Raw genomic sequence first — 17,051 nt, 5'->3', positions numbered from 1 at the left:
TTTCTATTAATTCTTAATGTAATGAGGATTGAATTTGATAAAATATGAAATCAGAAATGTCTGAACGAATAAATGAGCATAATTTCTTGCTGAAATATTGAGTAGAGTGGTGAATAAAAGAGTTGAAATGTGGGTATACGCAGATGCCCAAAAGTTTCTTTGTGTGTGAAAAAGAGAGGATCAGCTGATTCGTACGACAGAGTGGGCGGAGTTTGGAATAGATAGTCTAGTAGTAGAGGATCTCGCGTATATTTTTCATTTGTAGACGGCGCTGTCGAGCCGGCCGCACCGTGTCTGTTTTTCGTCTCGAGAAAATTAACTTTTGTACAACCAACACACACAAAAGAACAAGAACCAAGGCAACATTTCACTGATTTCTCAAGTGTGTAGATTAATTTCACACACACACTGTCGTGTTATTCAACATTTCCTACCAGTTTCCATCGTCAGAAAACGTTGGATTCGATTCGTCACCCATTTTCCTTTGTTCGCCTTTTGAGCACGTCGTCTGTTTTGGTTTTTGTCATGAACTGCTGACGCTTTTATCTCGTTTTGAGGGAAAACAACAATTTTCTCTGTGTGTGTGAGAGAAGAGTTTCGTTACCGGTTTTCTTGTCTGTGCACCAAGTATATGATGTTGAGTGTCCGCCATCTCACTCTGAAACTACGATCGCAGTCGCTGAACGAAGAATCCAACAACCTCAACAACTCGGACAAGGTAAAAATTTTAATTCTTTTTCAGTCTAAAATAGAAATAAAGTTGACTTTTAATAAAGTTGATTTCGTGCCGGCTTTGTGTGTGTGAGTGGAAAAAGAAAAAAAGGCCGGCCCCAAGATGGCGGAGGATAGCTGGTAAGAGCCGAGCTAGGGAGAGAGAGAAAGAACAAAGGCGCCCGTGTGAAACGGACAATTTCAACCGCTTTGCAGCCGGTCTATCTACCGGAAATGTAGTAGAAATTCAAGTCTGGTATGCTACTCGTCGAATGCCCGTCTCTGCACAATCACCCGATGAGAAATAGACCGTGAGCGAATTATTTTTCACGAGGCCCCTTCTCTCTCTCTCCGCCCCTCTTGGCGGCCGGCCCCGTAAAAGATGGCCGACTCTCTCTCGTTCGTATATTTTTAAGAACGGGGGTTGGTTGTTGTGTCACTATATACTACGAGAATACTACGAGACTACTACTACCACCACCAGCAGTGTGTGTGTGTGTGTGTGTAACGCTCGGCATAATTTATATACCTTTTTTCTCTCGTTCACTTTGTGTGTATCCAAAATGTGTCGTCCTCCCCATTTAGGGTGCCTTTATTTTTCTATTTAAATTGCAGTTTCAAAAAAAGGTTTTTAAGTGACAGTTTCTTTATTTGGCTAGTCGGAGCTCGATCGGGATTCGGGAACGGAATCGGACGACGAACTTGGTGACCACCACCACCCAGCCAGTAAGTTTTGTTTTTCTTATATTTTATTATTTTGACATGAATTGACCTTGGGGAAACTTTCTCTCTGATGAGGGAATAATTTAAGGAATAATAAAAGAAGAGTTCGTTCAACTATAGAGGCGTCGATTGGGAAAGTGTCACCTGAAGAGAGAGAGAGAGCTGTGCACGATGAAAGTCTTTGCGCAATTGAGATGGGCAGCTTTCCAACTTTTTCTCTCCTCATTTGAAATGGCCTTTGTGTGCTGCCCCCAACGGAGAAAAAAACTATTTTATTTTATTTATTTAAAAGAAAAAAAGTCCAATATGGCTGGCCCCCCCTTAAAGAGAAAGAAATCTGTGATGGGGCTAGGGACTGACTTACATTTTTGGGCCTTTTTTACAAGAAACATTTTGGACCCGAGGACCCCAGATTGGAAAGCCCTGTGGGGGTATTTCGTCATCGATAGAGAGATAATACTTGATCGATTATTAACCTACTCTATGTGTGTTCACGGTCCATTTCTGTTTTATTTTGCTAACCAACTCTTGGATTTGGATTACTGTTTTTATTTCAGTTTACAACAACATGGAGCGTGAGGAGTTGATGGACAATTTGACGCCACGACGTGCCGTTCGGGAAAGGACCCGGTCTGAAAGTGGCAAGGAGAATTCGATTCGGCCGGTGGTGCCACAACGGCAACGCCGCAGCGAAAGAACTCTGCTGCGTGAGCGCTACACTGACGCTGTAATGGCCACCACGTTGGCGGCCGTTGCGGCCCTTTCGGCCACTGGTGATGACGGCGGCGACGATCGCCAGTCGACGACAGAAAGTCCAATCGAATTCTGCACAGTCACGGACTCTGCTCTGCCATCGGATTCAGATCACGGCCCTTGGGGCGATCAACACAGTTCCGAAGAAGAACTCGAATGCATCAATGGTGCCGAGGAGGAATCGATGGCTCACGATTTACTCACGACACCGGCGGCATCTTCTTCTGGAACGGCTCTACGTTTTGGTCCCAGTGCCTTCGGTCCACCCCGTTTCTGCCCGAATCAGCACAACAACAACAATCAACAACAACCTCGAAAAGTTGTTCAGCCGCAGGTTAGTAGAGAAATTCAATGGGAGAGAAGAAAACCTTTTTTTTTTCTAAACAAAAGAAACGCCTTTATAAATTTTGTGTAGGGTCCCGAGAAGCGAAAGTGGGGCCAAGTGAACCACCGGCGTTTGAGCGAGCGGATGAAAAGTCGTCCGCGTTCGGCCGTTTTATTGCATCACGGCTTGATGATTGAAAATGAGCCGATGGAACGGAGCATCAGCAGCGTCGGTGCTGCGTTCGACTGTTCGGCCTCATCGGACGACGAGGTTCAGTCGCTGGTCGGAGGTCCTCAGGACTCGCCTCTGCCGCTCGAGTTCCGCACGTCGCCACCGGAGGGTGCTCACCGGCCGACACGCTCTCTCTCCCCACCGCCGAAATTCTTCCTGGCCGATCGTGAAGATATGGCCGCTCCCTTGAGCGCAGCAGCCATGTTGTCGTTGCACGCGGAACCGGCTGCTCTGTCCGTCGCCAACGGCAACAATATCGGATCGCCCCGCAAACGCCACCGTCACGCCCATCGCTCCCATCACCACATCCAGCGTCCTTGCCTGGATTTCGAAAAGATGCAGCAGGTCAGTTTACCAAATTTTCTATTAACTCCTCCGCCGCCATTTTCAAACAGCGGTTGTATATCCGACCTTGTGTAAACAATTTTACTCATCCGGCTCTGTTTATATGTGGAGGGAAGGAGGGGGGGGGACTTCATTGAGGACCGGCGAAGGTGACTGGAAGGTTAAGCCGCAGTGTGTGTGTGTGTCGGTTGTTACATTTGTACTGGAATGATCAATGAAGTCGATTGGCTCATTCGGCATTCACGTCACGTGCCTCTTTTTTTACCTTTTTACTTTTGGCTTGTGGCCATCGGCTGGAACAACAAAAAAAATAATAATTGTCTTCACCTGTTGATTTGCGATTTTCGAAAAAATAACGACCGGTTTTTTGTTTTGTTGGTGGTGGTGGTAGCCAACCGGTTTTTTCTCTATTTTGTTTGTAGTTGGCATTGACAAAGCGTGAAAAAATCGATGAGATAATAGTGTGTGTGGTATCCCTGGAAAGAGGAGAATATGGCGTCCAGTATTTACACGATATTGGATTCAATCATCCCAGAGTGCTTCCTGATTCCGTAGAATAAAAATCAATGTCTATTGATTTTTCTTTTAAATCCTGGGTGACATTTATCAGAGTGAAGCCATGGAATTGCCCCAGGATATCAAATGGGTTAAACTTTTTACCAATCGGAAAAGACTCTTTTTTTCTTTTTCGTGAATCGATTCATCAGGGGATTTCTAAGATGTGTCTCTGGTGGTTTTCAAAGAGTTTCAATGATGGGAAACTCCTTGTCTGTCATCTCCCAGACAACTGAAATAGTAAACGACTTTGAAAGTCGATTTGCGTTTTTATTTTTTTATTTGTGTGTGTGTTGGATCGATCCGATATTCGCCCACTGTATATAAATATTGTATTCTTTTCCCGAATTTAGATGAAGAACCGATCCGTATCGACCTGGCGTCACGACGGCGAACTCTCCCTCTTCTGCTGGTGAAAATGTTTCGTTTTTTTCTCTCTCGAAAGAATTTGGCGTTTAAGAAAAAACTAAAAAGAAAGAAAGAAGAAAAATATTTTGAACGCTCGTTTACTGCCCCGGGTGGCTCTCACCCATCACCACTACCTTATTAGAAAAAGAAAAGAAGGAAAAATCACGCGCTCTATTCGTGCATCTCGCAGCGCCCTGAAGAGAAGAAAAACTTTTTTTTTTTTTCGTTGTTGTGTTTTCTTTTTTTAACGTTCCCGATCCCTCACACACTTTGCGGGCGCGATATTATTATTTCTATACAAATATTTCGCTTGTATACTACTCCATTTAAAAACAAAAAATATAATATTAAAATTCGTAAAAAGGAAAAAAATTGGAAAGACCCCAAACACAGTCGCCGATGCACGGGAGTCAATTTTGATTATCCATGTATCGTGATTTTGACAGTCTTTCACTTTGCAAGACGAAAGCTGGAAGGGTCCAATAAGAAGAAGAAAAAAAAAACGAAAAAAAAAGTGTGAATATTTTAATGTCGTGAATTCTCAAGCCAATTTTTTATTTTATTATTGATTTTCTGGGTTTACGGGTTAAAAAAAAAAAATAAAGAAAACATAGAAAAAAACAAATATGAATTCAGGGAGATTGTTAAATGAGACCTCTGGATGGTCTGGGGAAATCTGTAAACTGATCGAGAGAGAGAGACTTCCACACACACGACTCGAAACCAATCCAAGTACAAATATAATAATAATAATAATTTTTTTTTTCTATTTTTTAAAAATCCGTGGTTAACCTGGCGGTGACAAAGTAAAAGAAAAAGTGCTTGAAAGGCCACACTGATTTAACAAAAAATTCTCTCTTTTTTCGATCTCTTTTTTGAAATATTATTCTCTCCTCCCCCCCCCCCTTTTTTTTCGTTTATCGGCTTTAGGTGGAAGATGGCGCGCACATTGAAATAGAAACTTGTTGTATTTGATAAGGAAAGACGCTATTATAAATATTACATATAACTTTATACATAATTATGTCATATTTGGATTGGAAAGAATATCTTTGTCTGCGCGACAAAGTCAATTATTTAGTCTTTTTTCAAATGCGTGTGCGTGTGTGTGCGGGTGTGTGTTGTACAGTAAAGCAGGAAACACATTTGATTATTATTCTATAAACTTAAATACTAAATATAATAATAAGTGCGTCTTTTTTCTGTTTTTCACCAGTTCCAAATGCCTTGGTGTGTCTCGTTTTGATTTCTTTTTTGGACTTTTTTTCTTTGTTGTTGTTGAATGTCACCTGTGTGTGTATACTTATATAATTACCACATTACCTACAACACGAAGAATTTTTCGATGGAATGTTGTTGTGTGTTGATTCAATTCAAATAAACGAATTGTCACGATGAACATCTTTTTGTTGGGACCCGCCGAATAATCGATCCGAAAATGTGTGTGTGTGTGGGCGTTGTTCAACAGCTGACGACGGAAGCAGCCGCCGTCGCCGTCGTCGGAAATCGATGGATGCCGGGGAAAATAACCTTGTTTACGTGTGCACTTCCGTGCACGGATGAGCCCGGAAGAGAAAAGAATAAGAGAGGCCGTGAAATCACAATCTTTCTTTTTTATTTTTCAAGGATTTTTCTCCCGTCAAAGTTAAATGGATTGAATGCATCACGCAAATTCCCATTTTCGATCGATAGCAACGACTGGCGTCTGGCGATTATTTTGGCAGAATTGCGTGATTTTTTAGTTGCAATCATCAATTGCTCCATCATTTTGATGTGCCAGTTAATCACGGCTCTATTCCATTTGCTGATTTATTATCGATCGATATTTACTACCATCCAAGAGCGATTGCAACCGATGATAAGTCCATATTATTATTGAAAAAAGAAATTCACATTTGTTGGTCGAAGGACAAAGTTTATTGGAACGGTTCCAGGCCCCCCCCAATCAAAAGTCGATAATTTTCTTTTTGTTTCTTCTTTTTAAATAAAAAACAATGCCCTAAAGTTATTTTTCGGTTGGCGCCAAACTCTCTCCAAGTCGTTTTGGCCATTAGTCCTCACCTCTCTCCTTTTTACTAGAGGGTCACCTGATGACACGGCTCCTAGTCACGCCAAAGTCGTTTATTTTTTTCCTAATAATAAATTGCGTTACGCACAAAAGTAGACCGTGACCATAATTTCATGATTAAAAACTCCAACGAAAATTTGGTTGCTACTCAAATTTAAAGGTGTAGACACACACATACTGTGGTGTATTGATCCGAGTGTTACACAAAAGTGGCATATTATTTTGTTGTCGTATAGCAGCTGGGTTTTATTTTATCGCTGACCCGCCACGCCAACGGTTGGATATTCCTAGAAATTTCATTTGTGTCGTCGTCAGCAGCAGCACAGCACAGCCAGAGTTTATTATATATTTGTTTGTTGCGAAATAAAATGTGAAAAATGGTTCAGACTGGTTATTGTGTCGGGTAGTATAGTCCAGGTATTACGTGATTAAAGCCCAAAAGTGTTCGTGTTTCGCATTTTCCTTTCTTGTTTTGTCTGCTGCCAAGTATTGATTTCGCTACTTTGTCGAAATATCTCACGTGCTACTACTAAGCTAAAGCTACTACTACTCTGATGGCATGTTATTACTTACATGGAACTTCATCTTTGCGGTCATAAATATCTTTCTCTTCTCTTACGAGCTGGGCTTCTCTGTAACCTCTTTGTTTCTTTTTCAACGAGAAATCGCTTACCTAGTTTTTTCTGTGGCGGCCCTTTCCCCCCTCGCGATTATCGTGATTATGTTCCATTATCATTGACTTCCTTTTTCTCTCCCCTCTCTTTTCTTCACGTACACTACTACTACTTTGTTGTTGTCTCCTTCTAGTAAAACCTCGGGGGCACTACCCATAAAAAGAACTCAATTTCTTTTTTCTTTTTTTTCCTATAGTGTGTGTATGCGTGTAATTTTCGTTAGAAAAAAGAAAGAAACAAAGTGCTTTGTTTGAAATCTATACACCGAGTTAATGAGTTGGCCGCTAGGCGTCGCTACCGTCCGCCATGTGCTGGTCGAAATCCCCCCACAGTTTCCGTATGGTAATTGTTTTGGAAAACGTGACTATTTGTTTGTGTTTGATGGGGATTTCAAAGCCTTGATTTCAGCCTACACTATCCGTTCATCAATTCAGAGTCATTCAAGGTAAAAATACAATAGAAATTAAGATACTTTCTCGTCCAAAATGTCTAAATTGCTCAACCCCCCCAGCCCAGTACTTACTACACTCGATGTGTGTTGTTTATTTAACGTACTGTTCGTGAGAGTCGACGGTTAGTTATTTGGCTTTGCTATGACTATATATTGATGTGTCTGACTGTTGGGCGCCGGCTGATTGCATAAAATTCCGTGGTGTGCAAATGGCGAATTCTTTGGCGAACCCAACGAGGTCATTGCGTTGTTAAGTTTCTTGTTTTCTCGACTCAGTTCAGCTGCACTGTGAGAGTCTGCAAGTATATACTAGGCTAGTAGTAGTCGTCGTAGCATATAGCTTGGTGAAACGAGTTAAAACTGAACGAGACCTTCAAAAACATTCAAACGACGATGAGGGATACGGGTTTTGTGCTAAAATACTTCCTCTGCTGGAGAGAGAATAACCGCTCAAGGACGAAGCCGCATTTTTATCACGGAGGCGTGTCGATTGCTCGTTCGGCCAATAGCGGACCGATGGCGACGTTGAGAGTCCCGCGTGCAAACAACATGACACTGCCAGACGTGAACTGGCAGTCAACGGCGAACGAAACGAAATATTCAGCGCGTTGACGCAAGTGTGTGAACATTTCAACCGTGTGTGGTAATATTCGTTTCATCCAAAGAGAGTCTGCTGCCTGGGTTTTGGTTTTTTTTTTTTAAATCACTTGGAAATTAGAGAGGAGTATAGACGTCGTGACCTTGTTGCCAAATCGGGTAAGAGACTTTGCTAAGCAAAAGATTTTTCGTTTCTTTTTTCGTGTCAAGTCTGTCCCGTGACCTTCGTTTCTTTTGGAAAAAATAACCAAAATGTGGAGTCAGCATAGGGAGGAAATGATTTTGCTTATCTTTCGTTTACACAACATTTTCTATAGTTTCCCTATAGTACCCATTTCAAGGTCATGTTTTCGTGCAATCCTACCATCTGTCGCTATCTATTTTTAATCGTGAATCCTTGAAAATTAGAATAATAATTGAGTATTTTTTTAACTAGGTGGAAAATGTCTTTACTCTACACTCGGAGAAGACGCAGCCAAAGTTTTGGCAGTTTCGGTTCTTTCAAAGAACAATTGGCGATGGAGAAACCTGCCAAACCGGAATTGATCGAAGGTTACGCTCACATCTGCTTCGATGAGCTCGGGCTTTGGTTTCGCGGAATTCTGTCCACACCCGACGGCCAATCATCGTACAACTTGTCGGGAAAAAGAACACAGCTCACGATGACCGAAGAAAGGGATGACGGAGGTGCTCCCGATGTTATCCGTGATTTCCCGTCGCCACTGCGTACACCGAATTCCGGATCGGTGGAAATGAGGTCGCCGGAATTCAACAGCATCACTTCTGGCTGCGTTAGCCGCCAAGACTCGATCGATAGCCGGACGGAGCGTGAACTTCAATTCATTCTGGAAGAATTGCCCAATACGAAACGTGACATTAGTCCGCCTGCGCCTTACAGCCAATCAGAGCCAGTTTCACGACCAGGATCACCTCCCTCGACACAACAGATCGTTCGAGCACTAGACAATTTGCTTATTTCGAGCCCTACGGTCTGCACCGTCAATTCATTTCCATCCGACTACAACAACGCGTCGCCAATGTCTCCCTTCCGCAGCCGGAGTGGCAGCCGCTCACAGATGAACGTCGACACTGTTTCCGTAGTGTTTGACGTCACCGTTTCTGATTTGGAAGAAGGATCCCAACATTGCATTCGCAGCGTGTCCGGCCGCAAAGGAAACACTCTGACGCTGCGGAACAAACAACTCTGTTTCGTGACTGAACGATCTTTTTGGGGTCAGCGAGCAGACATGATCATTCAGAAACAATTAGCGGCTCCCGACTTGGTTGGGCAGGGATGTCACGTTTTTGCTGGTCCAATGCGTTTCTATTTTTACAATAGTTTGACATCGTCAGGAGCTTCCTCGTTGACCAATTGGTGCTGGTAGAAGAAAATCACTTTGGTGCCCCTCGAGATCTGGTGATGCGTGTTGACAGTTCAATCTCTTTTGAGATTGATGTTGTTAAAGCTAAAGATGAAATTATTCTAGATAAATTGATGAAGAGCTTTGATTTTTTTTGTTTGGTCGTGCGAGTTTCGACTCTGGGTTGACGATTTTTGCAACTAAATTGACCCTATTGTTGTCCATGTTATTATGAGATTGTGTATCTAATAATGTGAACGTGTAGAAATATTCCACTTTATTATTATCTTTGTCTGGAGAATGAAAGTGAGGGTTTCAAATACAACCGTTTTGTTTCCGTCGCCCCTCTGGAATATTCGGTCATGTCTAAATAAGTTTGTTAACCTTGTTCTCTTTTCTTTATCTTTTGATCTTGAATTTCAATTGCAGACAAACACATTTGGATATCACACGGACTTCAACATTTCATCTGCTGTAAATATCCGCAATCACAATATTAACAAACTTACACAGACTTGCTAACTGGCTGTAAATATAATATGCCATTCTCCTGATATTGATAATTTTAGGCTGGTCATTGTCGTGTTTTTGTTGCAATACACTTTAATCTTCGTCAGTTTCCCAAAGAACTTTTGTTTTCATGTTAAAAATAACCCAGTTGGCTTTGGAGCAGAATACAAATATGTGGATGTTTACACAATTAGTTGTGCTGACGAGATGAAGAAATAACAAGCAGGAGGCAACACGAAAATCGTGAGTGAAAATCAGCCAATGAGAGAGTGACCAAGGTACATTTTCGTCTGCTAGAACAGCTGATATCTACCAAACGTCGAGTCATATTTCAGTTTGTTACCGTTATGTTTTCGTAAATTATTGTCATACGGTGACCATGTTTAGGTCAATTTTAAGTGCCCAGTTTAATCTGGATACGCGTTTTGATCTCCACCGAGCAGTAACAGGTAATGGAGTGATCAATAATTGTCATTTTAATTTTCAAACAAAACACTTTAAAGACCATAAAATAATTTTTTTGTTGTACATTCTAGACAGCCAATGGACTATTCGCCATTTAACAAAGTTCAAGACTCTTGCAGTACATTCTGGTAAAGAAAATTGTAACATTTGTTCAAGTTAAGATGTTGCTTGATCATTGGTTTCTCAGGATGTGTCAATACCATCCAATGGAATCTGTCAGGAGATCTGATTCTTTCAGGATCAGATGACAGAAAACTAGCTGTAACTAGATGGATTGATGGCCAAGTAAGTGTATAATAATTTATTGTAATGAACCACTTTAAACACATCACAGTGTTTTATAATTACGCCTGAATACAAATTTTGCTTCTGATAGATGACCATGCAAGTCAAGGGCCTTCACAAAACTAACATCATGAGTGCAAAGTTTTTACCCCAGACGGGGGACAGACAAGCCGTGTCATGTTCAGGTGATGGGGTCGTAATGGTTTCAGGTAATATTTTCAATTCACATGCATCAATCAACTATTAAAAAACAAAAACATCACAATTTCAGATTTGGAAAAGGAGGATGGCAGCTTACAGGATGTTTTCAGATGTCATCAGGGTCCTGTTTATGAAGTTGTCACAGTGGAAAGTGAGCCAAACACTTTTTTAAGTGTAGGAGAAGATGGAACTGCTCGATGGTTTGATTTGAGGGCAACCAAAACTTGCCCAACTTTACGTTGCAAAGAGGTATGAGCTTGATCAATCACTCGCCTGTTTATTCTAACGTTTTCTCGTTTTAGAATATACTTTTCATCTGTCAATCGTCATTATCATCTGCAGCCATTAATCCCGTCCTTCCACATGAATTTGCAATAGGAACATCCGACAGTCAAGTTTATGTCATGGATCGTCGGAAACTCAACGTTGGCTCTTTAGGTTCACCAACACAATCGATCGTGTCTAGTATGAGAGTGCCCTCATTGTCGAGCCATTCATATCGAACTACATCCGTCCAGTTTAGCCCAGAAGGTGATCAAGTCCTTGCGAGTTTCTCGGGCGAAGGTGTTTACCTTTTTGACGTCAAGGTAAAATACTAATTAAATATTCACTGCTCAAGGTTTCATTATTTTCTTCATTAATTTAGGATCCGTCTTCGTATTTACCTTTAAGTATTCCTAAATTCGAATTGGATGAGCAATTCAGTGGAAATGCAGACACAAACTCCTTGTCTCGGCGACGTGCTCGTCAAGGCAATAGTTTTAAACGTGTTCGTTTGCGGGGCGATTGGTCTGATACTGGGCCTTCCGCCGGAATGAGTAGAGCTGCTCCTGGTATAATGCCTTATTGCGTTTCAAACCTATTCAGTTATAGAAGTATTCTTTCGTATTTCGCAGATATTGGACAAGCACGACCTACAGTTCACGAAGGTTTCATGCAACGTATGGCGGATGTTTTGAGGTCCATGACAAGCCTAAATTCGCCGAGTGTCGCCTCCCCATCGAGCCCTTTCGAAAACCCAACAGAAGATCCCTCTTTTCCCGTTGCTGAAGCCAATGTTTCCCTGGCTAATTCCAATGTTCGCGATGATGTGAACAGCAGAGATGAAATTGATTTTGTAACATATGAATCACTTGGAAGATCAGAAAATATTCCGGAGAATCAGCCGGAGAACATGGATGGTGGTATGGACGATAGTTCCACAAACTATTCAGATGACAGAAATGAATCGTTTCCTCCTTTCCGAAATCGACAAGATTCCGAACAAAGTTCCAATGGATATTCCGTTCTAAGGTACTTTTTCACGAAGTCTTACTTTCGCTATTGTTAAATTGATTAATTTTATAAGGGATCCTTCGGGAGGCGATGAAATGATGTGTGTCCAGGACGATGAAGATGAGCATAACGCTTGTGAAATGCTTTACCAACCGATTTCAAAGATGAAATTTGTTGGACATAGAAATTCTCGGTAATTTGGATTTTTGAAATTATTTTGCAGTTCAAACGTTTATAATATTTGCTTATTTTAAAAATAGGACTGCTATAAATGAAGCCTGTTTTTGGGGGAGGTGTCACGTCATGTCGGGTTCAGATTGTGGCCACGTTTTCATTTGGAACCGTCAAACTGGTAAAGTCGTCTCGGTTCTGCAGGCTGATACTCGTGTGGTCAATCGAGTTCGACCTCATCCTTATGAGCCTATTTTGGCCACTTCCGGTATCGATTATGATATCAAACTATGGACTCCGTCTTCTGACTCAGAAAATAACATAAATATTGAAGAGGTATTTATAATTAAATTTATAAATATCAGTTGTTAGAAATCATTACTATTTATTGCATTTGGTATCTTTTTAGTTGGTAGCCCGTAACGCGCGCATGCTGGAGGAAACGCGAGACACAATTACGATCCCCGCTTCGTATATGATTCGAATGTTGGCTTCAATGACTCGATTTCGACAAGGTAAAACATATTTTTGTATTAATTGCCTACAGTCATGCAACTGACGATATGGTGCTCTTTACAGGAAACAATCGAACAAATTCCGATTAACAATCGGGTATCATGAAAACTTTTAATCCACCACAGTATTTGCATACGTTTTCCCTGCGATGATCATAGATGTCCTATAATCTAGTCTGTATAAATTGTTAGAAGTCATTGGTTTTGTCTAAAGAACATACAGTTGATGTATTAACAAAGATTTGGTCATTTATTGTGTATTATAAAACCTGCTAAAATGTAACAGGGATTTTGCACAAAGCTCATTTTTTTTACACACTATAAGAATGGGTTATGCATTACATTGGCACTAATCATTGAAATGGATATGTTTCAATCTAAATATGAGTATTTTAAAATCAATTGCATGACCAAGGTGAACTCTAGTGAAAACTAATTCATTATGGAATTATACATGATTAGATTTGCTCCCAGAGAAAGAACAGCAGAAGAAGCAAAAATCAACCTATAAGATTTATACCACGAAGGATATTCGGTGGCGTAAGCATCTTGAATAATACAGGCAAGAAATGTCCCAATTATCATAAGGCTTCCATTAGTTTGAGAAGTTAGAAGAGCTAGCCAAGCAATGCTAACAGGAGTCACAGCCCATCCAAGAGTTGTGAAACTTGGTTTAAGGGTTTTGTCCTGGGTACAATTTTGTTAGTATTCAAAATAGAGAAATGAATGTAATGTGATTTAACTTACTTTAAAATTGTTGATTGCAAAGCCCCACCTCACAGCTCCAAGGAAAGAGACAATGCCACCACCATAGGTCAAATCAGCATAAATCAACTGTGGAATGTATTTACCAGTCATTCCCATATAAATTGGGATGGAAATGAACGGTAAAACTCCCCATGCTCCGTAAAACAAGGCGGCACTTGGTCCTGTTACAACGTTTCCCAAGCTTCGAAACGCAGCAATCAAACCGACATTATTTGCCTTTGAAACCATCTCGCAGATTATTACCGGTTGCTACCGATGTCGAACAACTCTGACCAAGAAGAAATCGTCAACGGACGATCAAATCAACAGCCGGACGTATTTATATAGAAACTGGATCCTTGTTGGAGCACTACAGGGCTGTCGCTCGGCTTCAGGTTGCATCAGCAGTTCCTCTCGACGTAATCTAATTAGTTTTTAAATGAATTTCTTCGTTTCTTTTTTGACATTTATCAATTCATCAATGTGGTAATAAAGAAGTGCACCTAATATCGTTTTACTAGACTGACAGGGTAAAAAGCGCATATCTTTTGAAATATTGTGGAAACAATTATATATATTTCTATATTGCGATGGTAACTTGTAAGACTTTTTAAGAAATATTGCAAGTTAGGTTAAAAGAATAGACTATTCTTTTTTGGGCTCCGGAGGAAGCAAGAATTGGCACATGAAAGTGGTTAGCAAAGCACAAATTGCAACTGTGCTAAGCAAAATTCTCAAAGATTTGTACCAAGAAGGGAACTGGCTTGATGTCATGTCTTGCAAGAGGCACAGGGAGAACCCAGAAATGGACAGTAAGGTGCCAATAGGATTACTGACTAGTAGTGACATCCATCCAACAATAGAGGGTGCAATAGAGGTAGTGAAATTCTTCCAGTTGGGATTCATTATCTGCAAGAGAAAAGAAAAGATTAACTGGTGAAAAAGCCGAATTTTTTGTGAGCTTACCTCAGGGTTTGATACAGCTGATCCCCATCGTACTCCACCAATGAATGACAAAATAACAGCACTGTAGGCCATTGAAGTGAAAGCCATTTCCGGGATGTACACTCCTGATGACAACATATACACTGGGATGGCAGTGAAAGGGATAAGTCCTCCAATTCCATATGTTAATGCTGGGATAGGAGCGTGCTTGATATCACCAAAATTACGGAGGGCATTTTTGGCATCTTCGCCGAAAGCTGATTCATTAGGCCGAGACAAATGAAGCTTTCTTGTTGAAGTACTAACTGCCAGGCAAACAGAATTCCATCTCAGATATCTGCTTGAATTCCCAAGAGGATTTACAAGTTTTTGAATTAACAGCATTTCCAACCAGTTACAACTCGTTAACTATAGTAATATCTGAAGCAACACCCTCGGTTCAAGTCTTCAAGAACTCCCAAAATAGGAAGACAAGTTCAAAATAGAGGATGCAGACGACAATAAATCACAAAATAAACAAAAATATGAAATAATGTTTACATTCTCGATCATCTCGAAATTTTTCAGATAAAAACAGTTTTAGTTAAGAAAAAAATTTTATTCATAAATTTAATAATAATAAAATATGTAATTTGATATTTATTCATTTGTATCTTCATCAACGTAGAAATCATAGAAACATTGTTAAACTTGGCAACATCATTTTGCCATTTGACTTTTCGTCTTTTCGAGTTCTGTTCGACAAGAAAACGTGATATTAATTCTTTACAACAACAAAAACTCGAATCAAGATGGATCTCGCTACCGTTTTTGCCCAATATCAGAATTTGCTTGATGCGGATCAAGATCTTAGAGAAGTAATAGAATGCAAAAAATTTTGAAAGACATGTTATTTAAGAAAATGTTAACTTTTAAGGAAATTCGGCTCATTGTTCGTGAGTTAGACACAACTGGACGAGAGGTCTCTTTGATTCTGCAGCAAATCCATCAAGAAGATGGGTTGAATCAAAGTAAAAACTTTTTTTTTGGCTCATCATTGTTCTATCCTGGATTGTTACAATTTATAAATTTTGAGTTTTAAACATTTATTATTCAATTTTGTAAATGAAACTCTTTTTCAGTTGGAGAACTCTGTACCAGAGCAAAACTTACACTTGCTAAAGCAAATGAACAATTCTCAAAACTTGCTTCCAAGATCCCTCCTAATCAATATTTCAGATTTAACGATCACTGGAGATATGTTATGCAGCGCTACTCTTTCCTTTGTGCATTGATATTCTTCCTTGAGTCAGAAAAGCTTGCTCTTCACTCAGATGTTGGGAAATTGCTTGAAGGTAATAATCTACATTGCTTATCATTTACAAATTTAATGCATTTATTCTTGTCTTTTAGTATCCATAAAAGAGGAAGATGGTTTCCATTTGGATGTTGAAGATTATCTGTCTGGACTTTTACAGTTGGCTTCAGAACTGGTTTGAACTTGTTTTTAATCTATTACTTGAATTAGTTTATTTCATTTCTGATTTATTCCACAGTCTAGGTTGGCAGTAAATAGCGTGACTGCTGGAAACTATGATTTGCCCATTCGTATCTCGCGATTCGTCTCCGAGTTGAATGGTACCATATAATTTGCTCGCTCCACGATTCATAAACTTTTACTACTTTTTCTTTTCGACTTTATAGGTGGATTCCGTCTCTTAAATCTGAAGAATGATTCACTGCGCAAAAGATTTGATGCTCTTAAATATGATGTGAAGAAAATCGAGGAAGTGGTTTATGATCTCTCCATTCGTGGCCTTCGATGTCGATCGCTTACTATTACCAAGTGAATTAACGTTAAGTTTTCAATGTTGTGAACCAAGAATGTAAAATCTTAAATGTGATTTCCTGGTCGAAGTAATGTATGCTTCAAGAATTCGTAAAATTAGTTTGTTATTTAACCCGTTATATCATCGCTGACGTAATGAGAACGGAGAAATCGACGGATAGTATTCCGATGATGTCATACTAACCGGGATCCGCCTTTTTAAAATGAAAACAACTTACATAACAAAATCATTAGTTGAATTGGTAAGTGTATTACCGTTAGAATAGGTTTTAAAAACTAGACAGTCCACATCGACTGCTCATCATAGTAGAAAATCAAAGTCGAATAAAGATATTCGATTTTGCGTGAAAAATTTGGTTTGCAACTATCCCCGTATCTATGTATGAATGGCTCGTCGTCCGAAATCCGCTATTCAGGTCGACACGCTCGCGGCTAAGGTATTTTCCCATTCATTCATTCGTAGTTTTCCGAATTGTTAAATATTTGTGTTTGTTTTTTTGTATGCAAATGATTCGAAAAGCAAGTTTCTGATTCGCTTTAAAGCACAGTCGCATCTAAATCTTGTTTGTTGTCATGAGATCAATCCTTAAGAACTAGTTTGTCTGCGTAGGAAAACGTCTGTGGATGGATACACGAATGGCACACGGAAGAAATTGTTAGTTCATTATATGAAAAAGGCCCTTGGTAATGCTTATTTAGAAACCCCTCCTGCAGATGGCGATAAATGTACGTATTAGACTTTAAATGCTAACAACTTAATGAAGAATCAATAAAGGGCCATTCTAATTTTCTCTAACCGAGTCATTACGGTATATCAAATCGAACGATAACGTAACAATGAAAATATTCTTATGAGATTTCAAATTGAAACGAACTTTATATTTCACTGTTAGTATGTGGTGTGCTG

At 40.0% G+C, this 17,051-nt stretch overlaps 6 protein-coding genes across 7 annotated transcripts; 4 read left to right on the top strand and 2 right to left on the bottom strand.

Annotated features, from left to right (window-relative positions):
- The first annotated feature begins 249 nt into the window (after window positions 1-249).
- LOC124310704 lies at window positions 250-5,450 on the top strand. The gene is made up of 5 exons (XM_046774659.1): window positions 250-718; window positions 1,371-1,437; window positions 1,992-2,521; window positions 2,603-3,088; window positions 3,997-5,450. The coding sequence occupies exons 1-5, from the start codon at window positions 632-634 to the stop codon at window positions 4,057-4,059; spliced, it is 1,233 nt and encodes a 410-aa protein (XP_046630615.1). The 5' UTR covers window positions 250-631; the 3' UTR covers window positions 4,060-5,450.
- Window positions 5,451-7,050: 1,600 nt separating this feature from the next.
- On the top strand, window positions 7,051-9,818 carry LOC124310705. Of its 2 annotated transcripts, none has more exons than XM_046774660.1 (2): window positions 7,051-7,238; window positions 8,278-9,818. In XM_046774660.1, the coding sequence occupies exons 1-2, from the start codon at window positions 7,066-7,068 to the stop codon at window positions 9,224-9,226; spliced, it is 1,122 nt and encodes a 373-aa protein (XP_046630616.1). In that variant the 5' UTR covers window positions 7,051-7,065; the 3' UTR covers window positions 9,227-9,818. The 2 variants fall into 2 exon arrangements, with proteins under 2 accessions (XP_046630616.1, XP_046630617.1); XM_046774661.1 differs by lacking the exon at window positions 7,051-7,238 and adding an exon at window positions 7,414-8,000.
- A 151-nt stretch (window positions 9,819-9,969) lies between these two features.
- On the top strand, window positions 9,970-12,865 carry LOC124310702 (DDB1- and CUL4-associated factor 6-like). The gene is made up of 12 exons (XM_046774657.1): window positions 9,970-10,161; window positions 10,249-10,305; window positions 10,365-10,462; window positions 10,554-10,671; window positions 10,734-10,912; window positions 10,966-11,250; window positions 11,310-11,496; window positions 11,560-11,956; window positions 12,012-12,131; window positions 12,199-12,445; window positions 12,519-12,624; window positions 12,689-12,865. The coding sequence occupies exons 1-12, from the start codon at window positions 10,092-10,094 to the stop codon at window positions 12,712-12,714; spliced, it is 1,890 nt and encodes a 629-aa protein (XP_046630613.1). The 5' UTR covers window positions 9,970-10,091; the 3' UTR covers window positions 12,715-12,865.
- Window positions 12,866-13,620, bottom strand: LOC124310708 (transmembrane protein 69-like). The gene is made up of 2 exons (XM_046774663.1): window positions 13,372-13,620; window positions 12,866-13,311 (listed from the first exon to the last, which is right to left on the bottom strand). The coding sequence occupies exons 1-2, from the start codon at window positions 13,618-13,620 to the stop codon at window positions 13,057-13,059; spliced, it is 504 nt and encodes a 167-aa protein (XP_046630619.1). The 3' UTR covers window positions 12,866-13,056.
- Window positions 13,371-14,814, bottom strand: LOC124310706 (transmembrane protein 69-like). Its single transcript, XM_046774662.1, has 2 exons — window positions 14,338-14,814; window positions 13,371-14,280 (listed from the first exon to the last, which is right to left on the bottom strand). Exons 1-2 carry the CDS (start codon window positions 14,698-14,700, stop codon window positions 14,017-14,019), a joined length of 627 nt encoding a protein of 208 aa, XP_046630618.1. The 5' UTR covers window positions 14,701-14,814; the 3' UTR covers window positions 13,371-14,016.
- Window positions 14,815-15,014: 200 nt separating this feature from the next.
- On the top strand, window positions 15,015-16,240 carry LOC124312657 (translin-like). The gene is made up of 6 exons (XM_046777145.1): window positions 15,015-15,173; window positions 15,233-15,326; window positions 15,438-15,650; window positions 15,709-15,788; window positions 15,852-15,933; window positions 16,000-16,240. The coding sequence occupies exons 1-6, from the start codon at window positions 15,108-15,110 to the stop codon at window positions 16,143-16,145; spliced, it is 681 nt and encodes a 226-aa protein (XP_046633101.1). The 5' UTR covers window positions 15,015-15,107; the 3' UTR covers window positions 16,146-16,240.
- The last annotated feature ends 811 nt before the right edge of the window (window positions 16,241-17,051 follow it).

This window comes from Daphnia pulicaria, chromosome 8 (genome assembly GCF_021234035.1).
Source record: "Daphnia pulicaria isolate SC F1-1A chromosome 8, SC_F0-13Bv2, whole genome shotgun sequence".
In the NCBI taxonomy this organism is placed as follows: domain Eukaryota; kingdom Metazoa; phylum Arthropoda; class Branchiopoda; order Diplostraca; family Daphniidae; genus Daphnia; species Daphnia pulicaria.
This window is presented reverse-complemented; position numbering and strand designations above follow the sequence as displayed.

Coding starts and splice junctions, on each gene's coding strand:
- LOC124310704 (XM_046774659.1), top strand. CDS start 632: ATGATGTTGAGTGTCCGCCATCTCACTCTGAAACTACGATCGCAGTCG. Junction 1,438..1,991: donor TGACCACCACCACCCAGCCA/GTAAGTTTTGTT, acceptor TTTTTATTTCAG/TTTACAACAACATGGAGCGT. Junction 3,089..3,996: donor ATTTCGAAAAGATGCAGCAG/GTCAGTTTACCA, acceptor TCCCGAATTTAG/ATGAAGAACCGATCCGTATC.
- LOC124310705 (XM_046774660.1), top strand. CDS start 7,066: ATGAGTTGGCCGCTAGGCGTCGCTACCGTCCGCCATGTGCTGGTCGAA. Junction 7,239..8,277: donor TCAATTCAGAGTCATTCAAG/GTAAAAATACAA, acceptor TTTTTTAACTAG/GTGGAAAATGTCTTTACTCT.
- LOC124310702 (XM_046774657.1), top strand. CDS start 10,092: ATGTTTAGGTCAATTTTAAGTGCCCAGTTTAATCTGGATACGCGTTTT. Junction 10,162..10,248: donor TCTCCACCGAGCAGTAACAG/GTAATGGAGTGA, acceptor TGTACATTCTAG/ACAGCCAATGGACTATTCGC. Junction 10,672..10,733: donor TGGGGTCGTAATGGTTTCAG/GTAATATTTTCA, acceptor TCACAATTTCAG/ATTTGGAAAAGGAGGATGGC.
- LOC124310708 (XM_046774663.1), bottom strand. CDS start 13,620: ATGGTTTCAAAGGCAAATAATGTCGGTTTGATTGCTGCGTTTCGAAGC. Junction 13,312..13,371: donor TTGCAATCAACAATTTTAAA/GTAAGTTAAATC, acceptor AATTGTACCCAG/GACAAAACCCTTAAACCAAG.
- LOC124310706 (XM_046774662.1), bottom strand. CDS start 14,700: ATGCTGTTAATTCAAAAACTTGTAAATCCTCTTGGGAATTCAAGCAGA. Junction 14,281..14,337: donor CAGCTGTATCAAACCCTGAG/GTAAGCTCACAA, acceptor TTTCTCTTGCAG/ATAATGAATCCCAACTGGAA.
- LOC124312657 (XM_046777145.1), top strand. CDS start 15,108: ATGGATCTCGCTACCGTTTTTGCCCAATATCAGAATTTGCTTGATGCG. Junction 15,651..15,708: donor TGTTGGGAAATTGCTTGAAG/GTAATAATCTAC, acceptor CTTGTCTTTTAG/TATCCATAAAAGAGGAAGAT. Junction 15,789..15,851: donor TACAGTTGGCTTCAGAACTG/GTTTGAACTTGT, acceptor TTTATTCCACAG/TCTAGGTTGGCAGTAAATAG.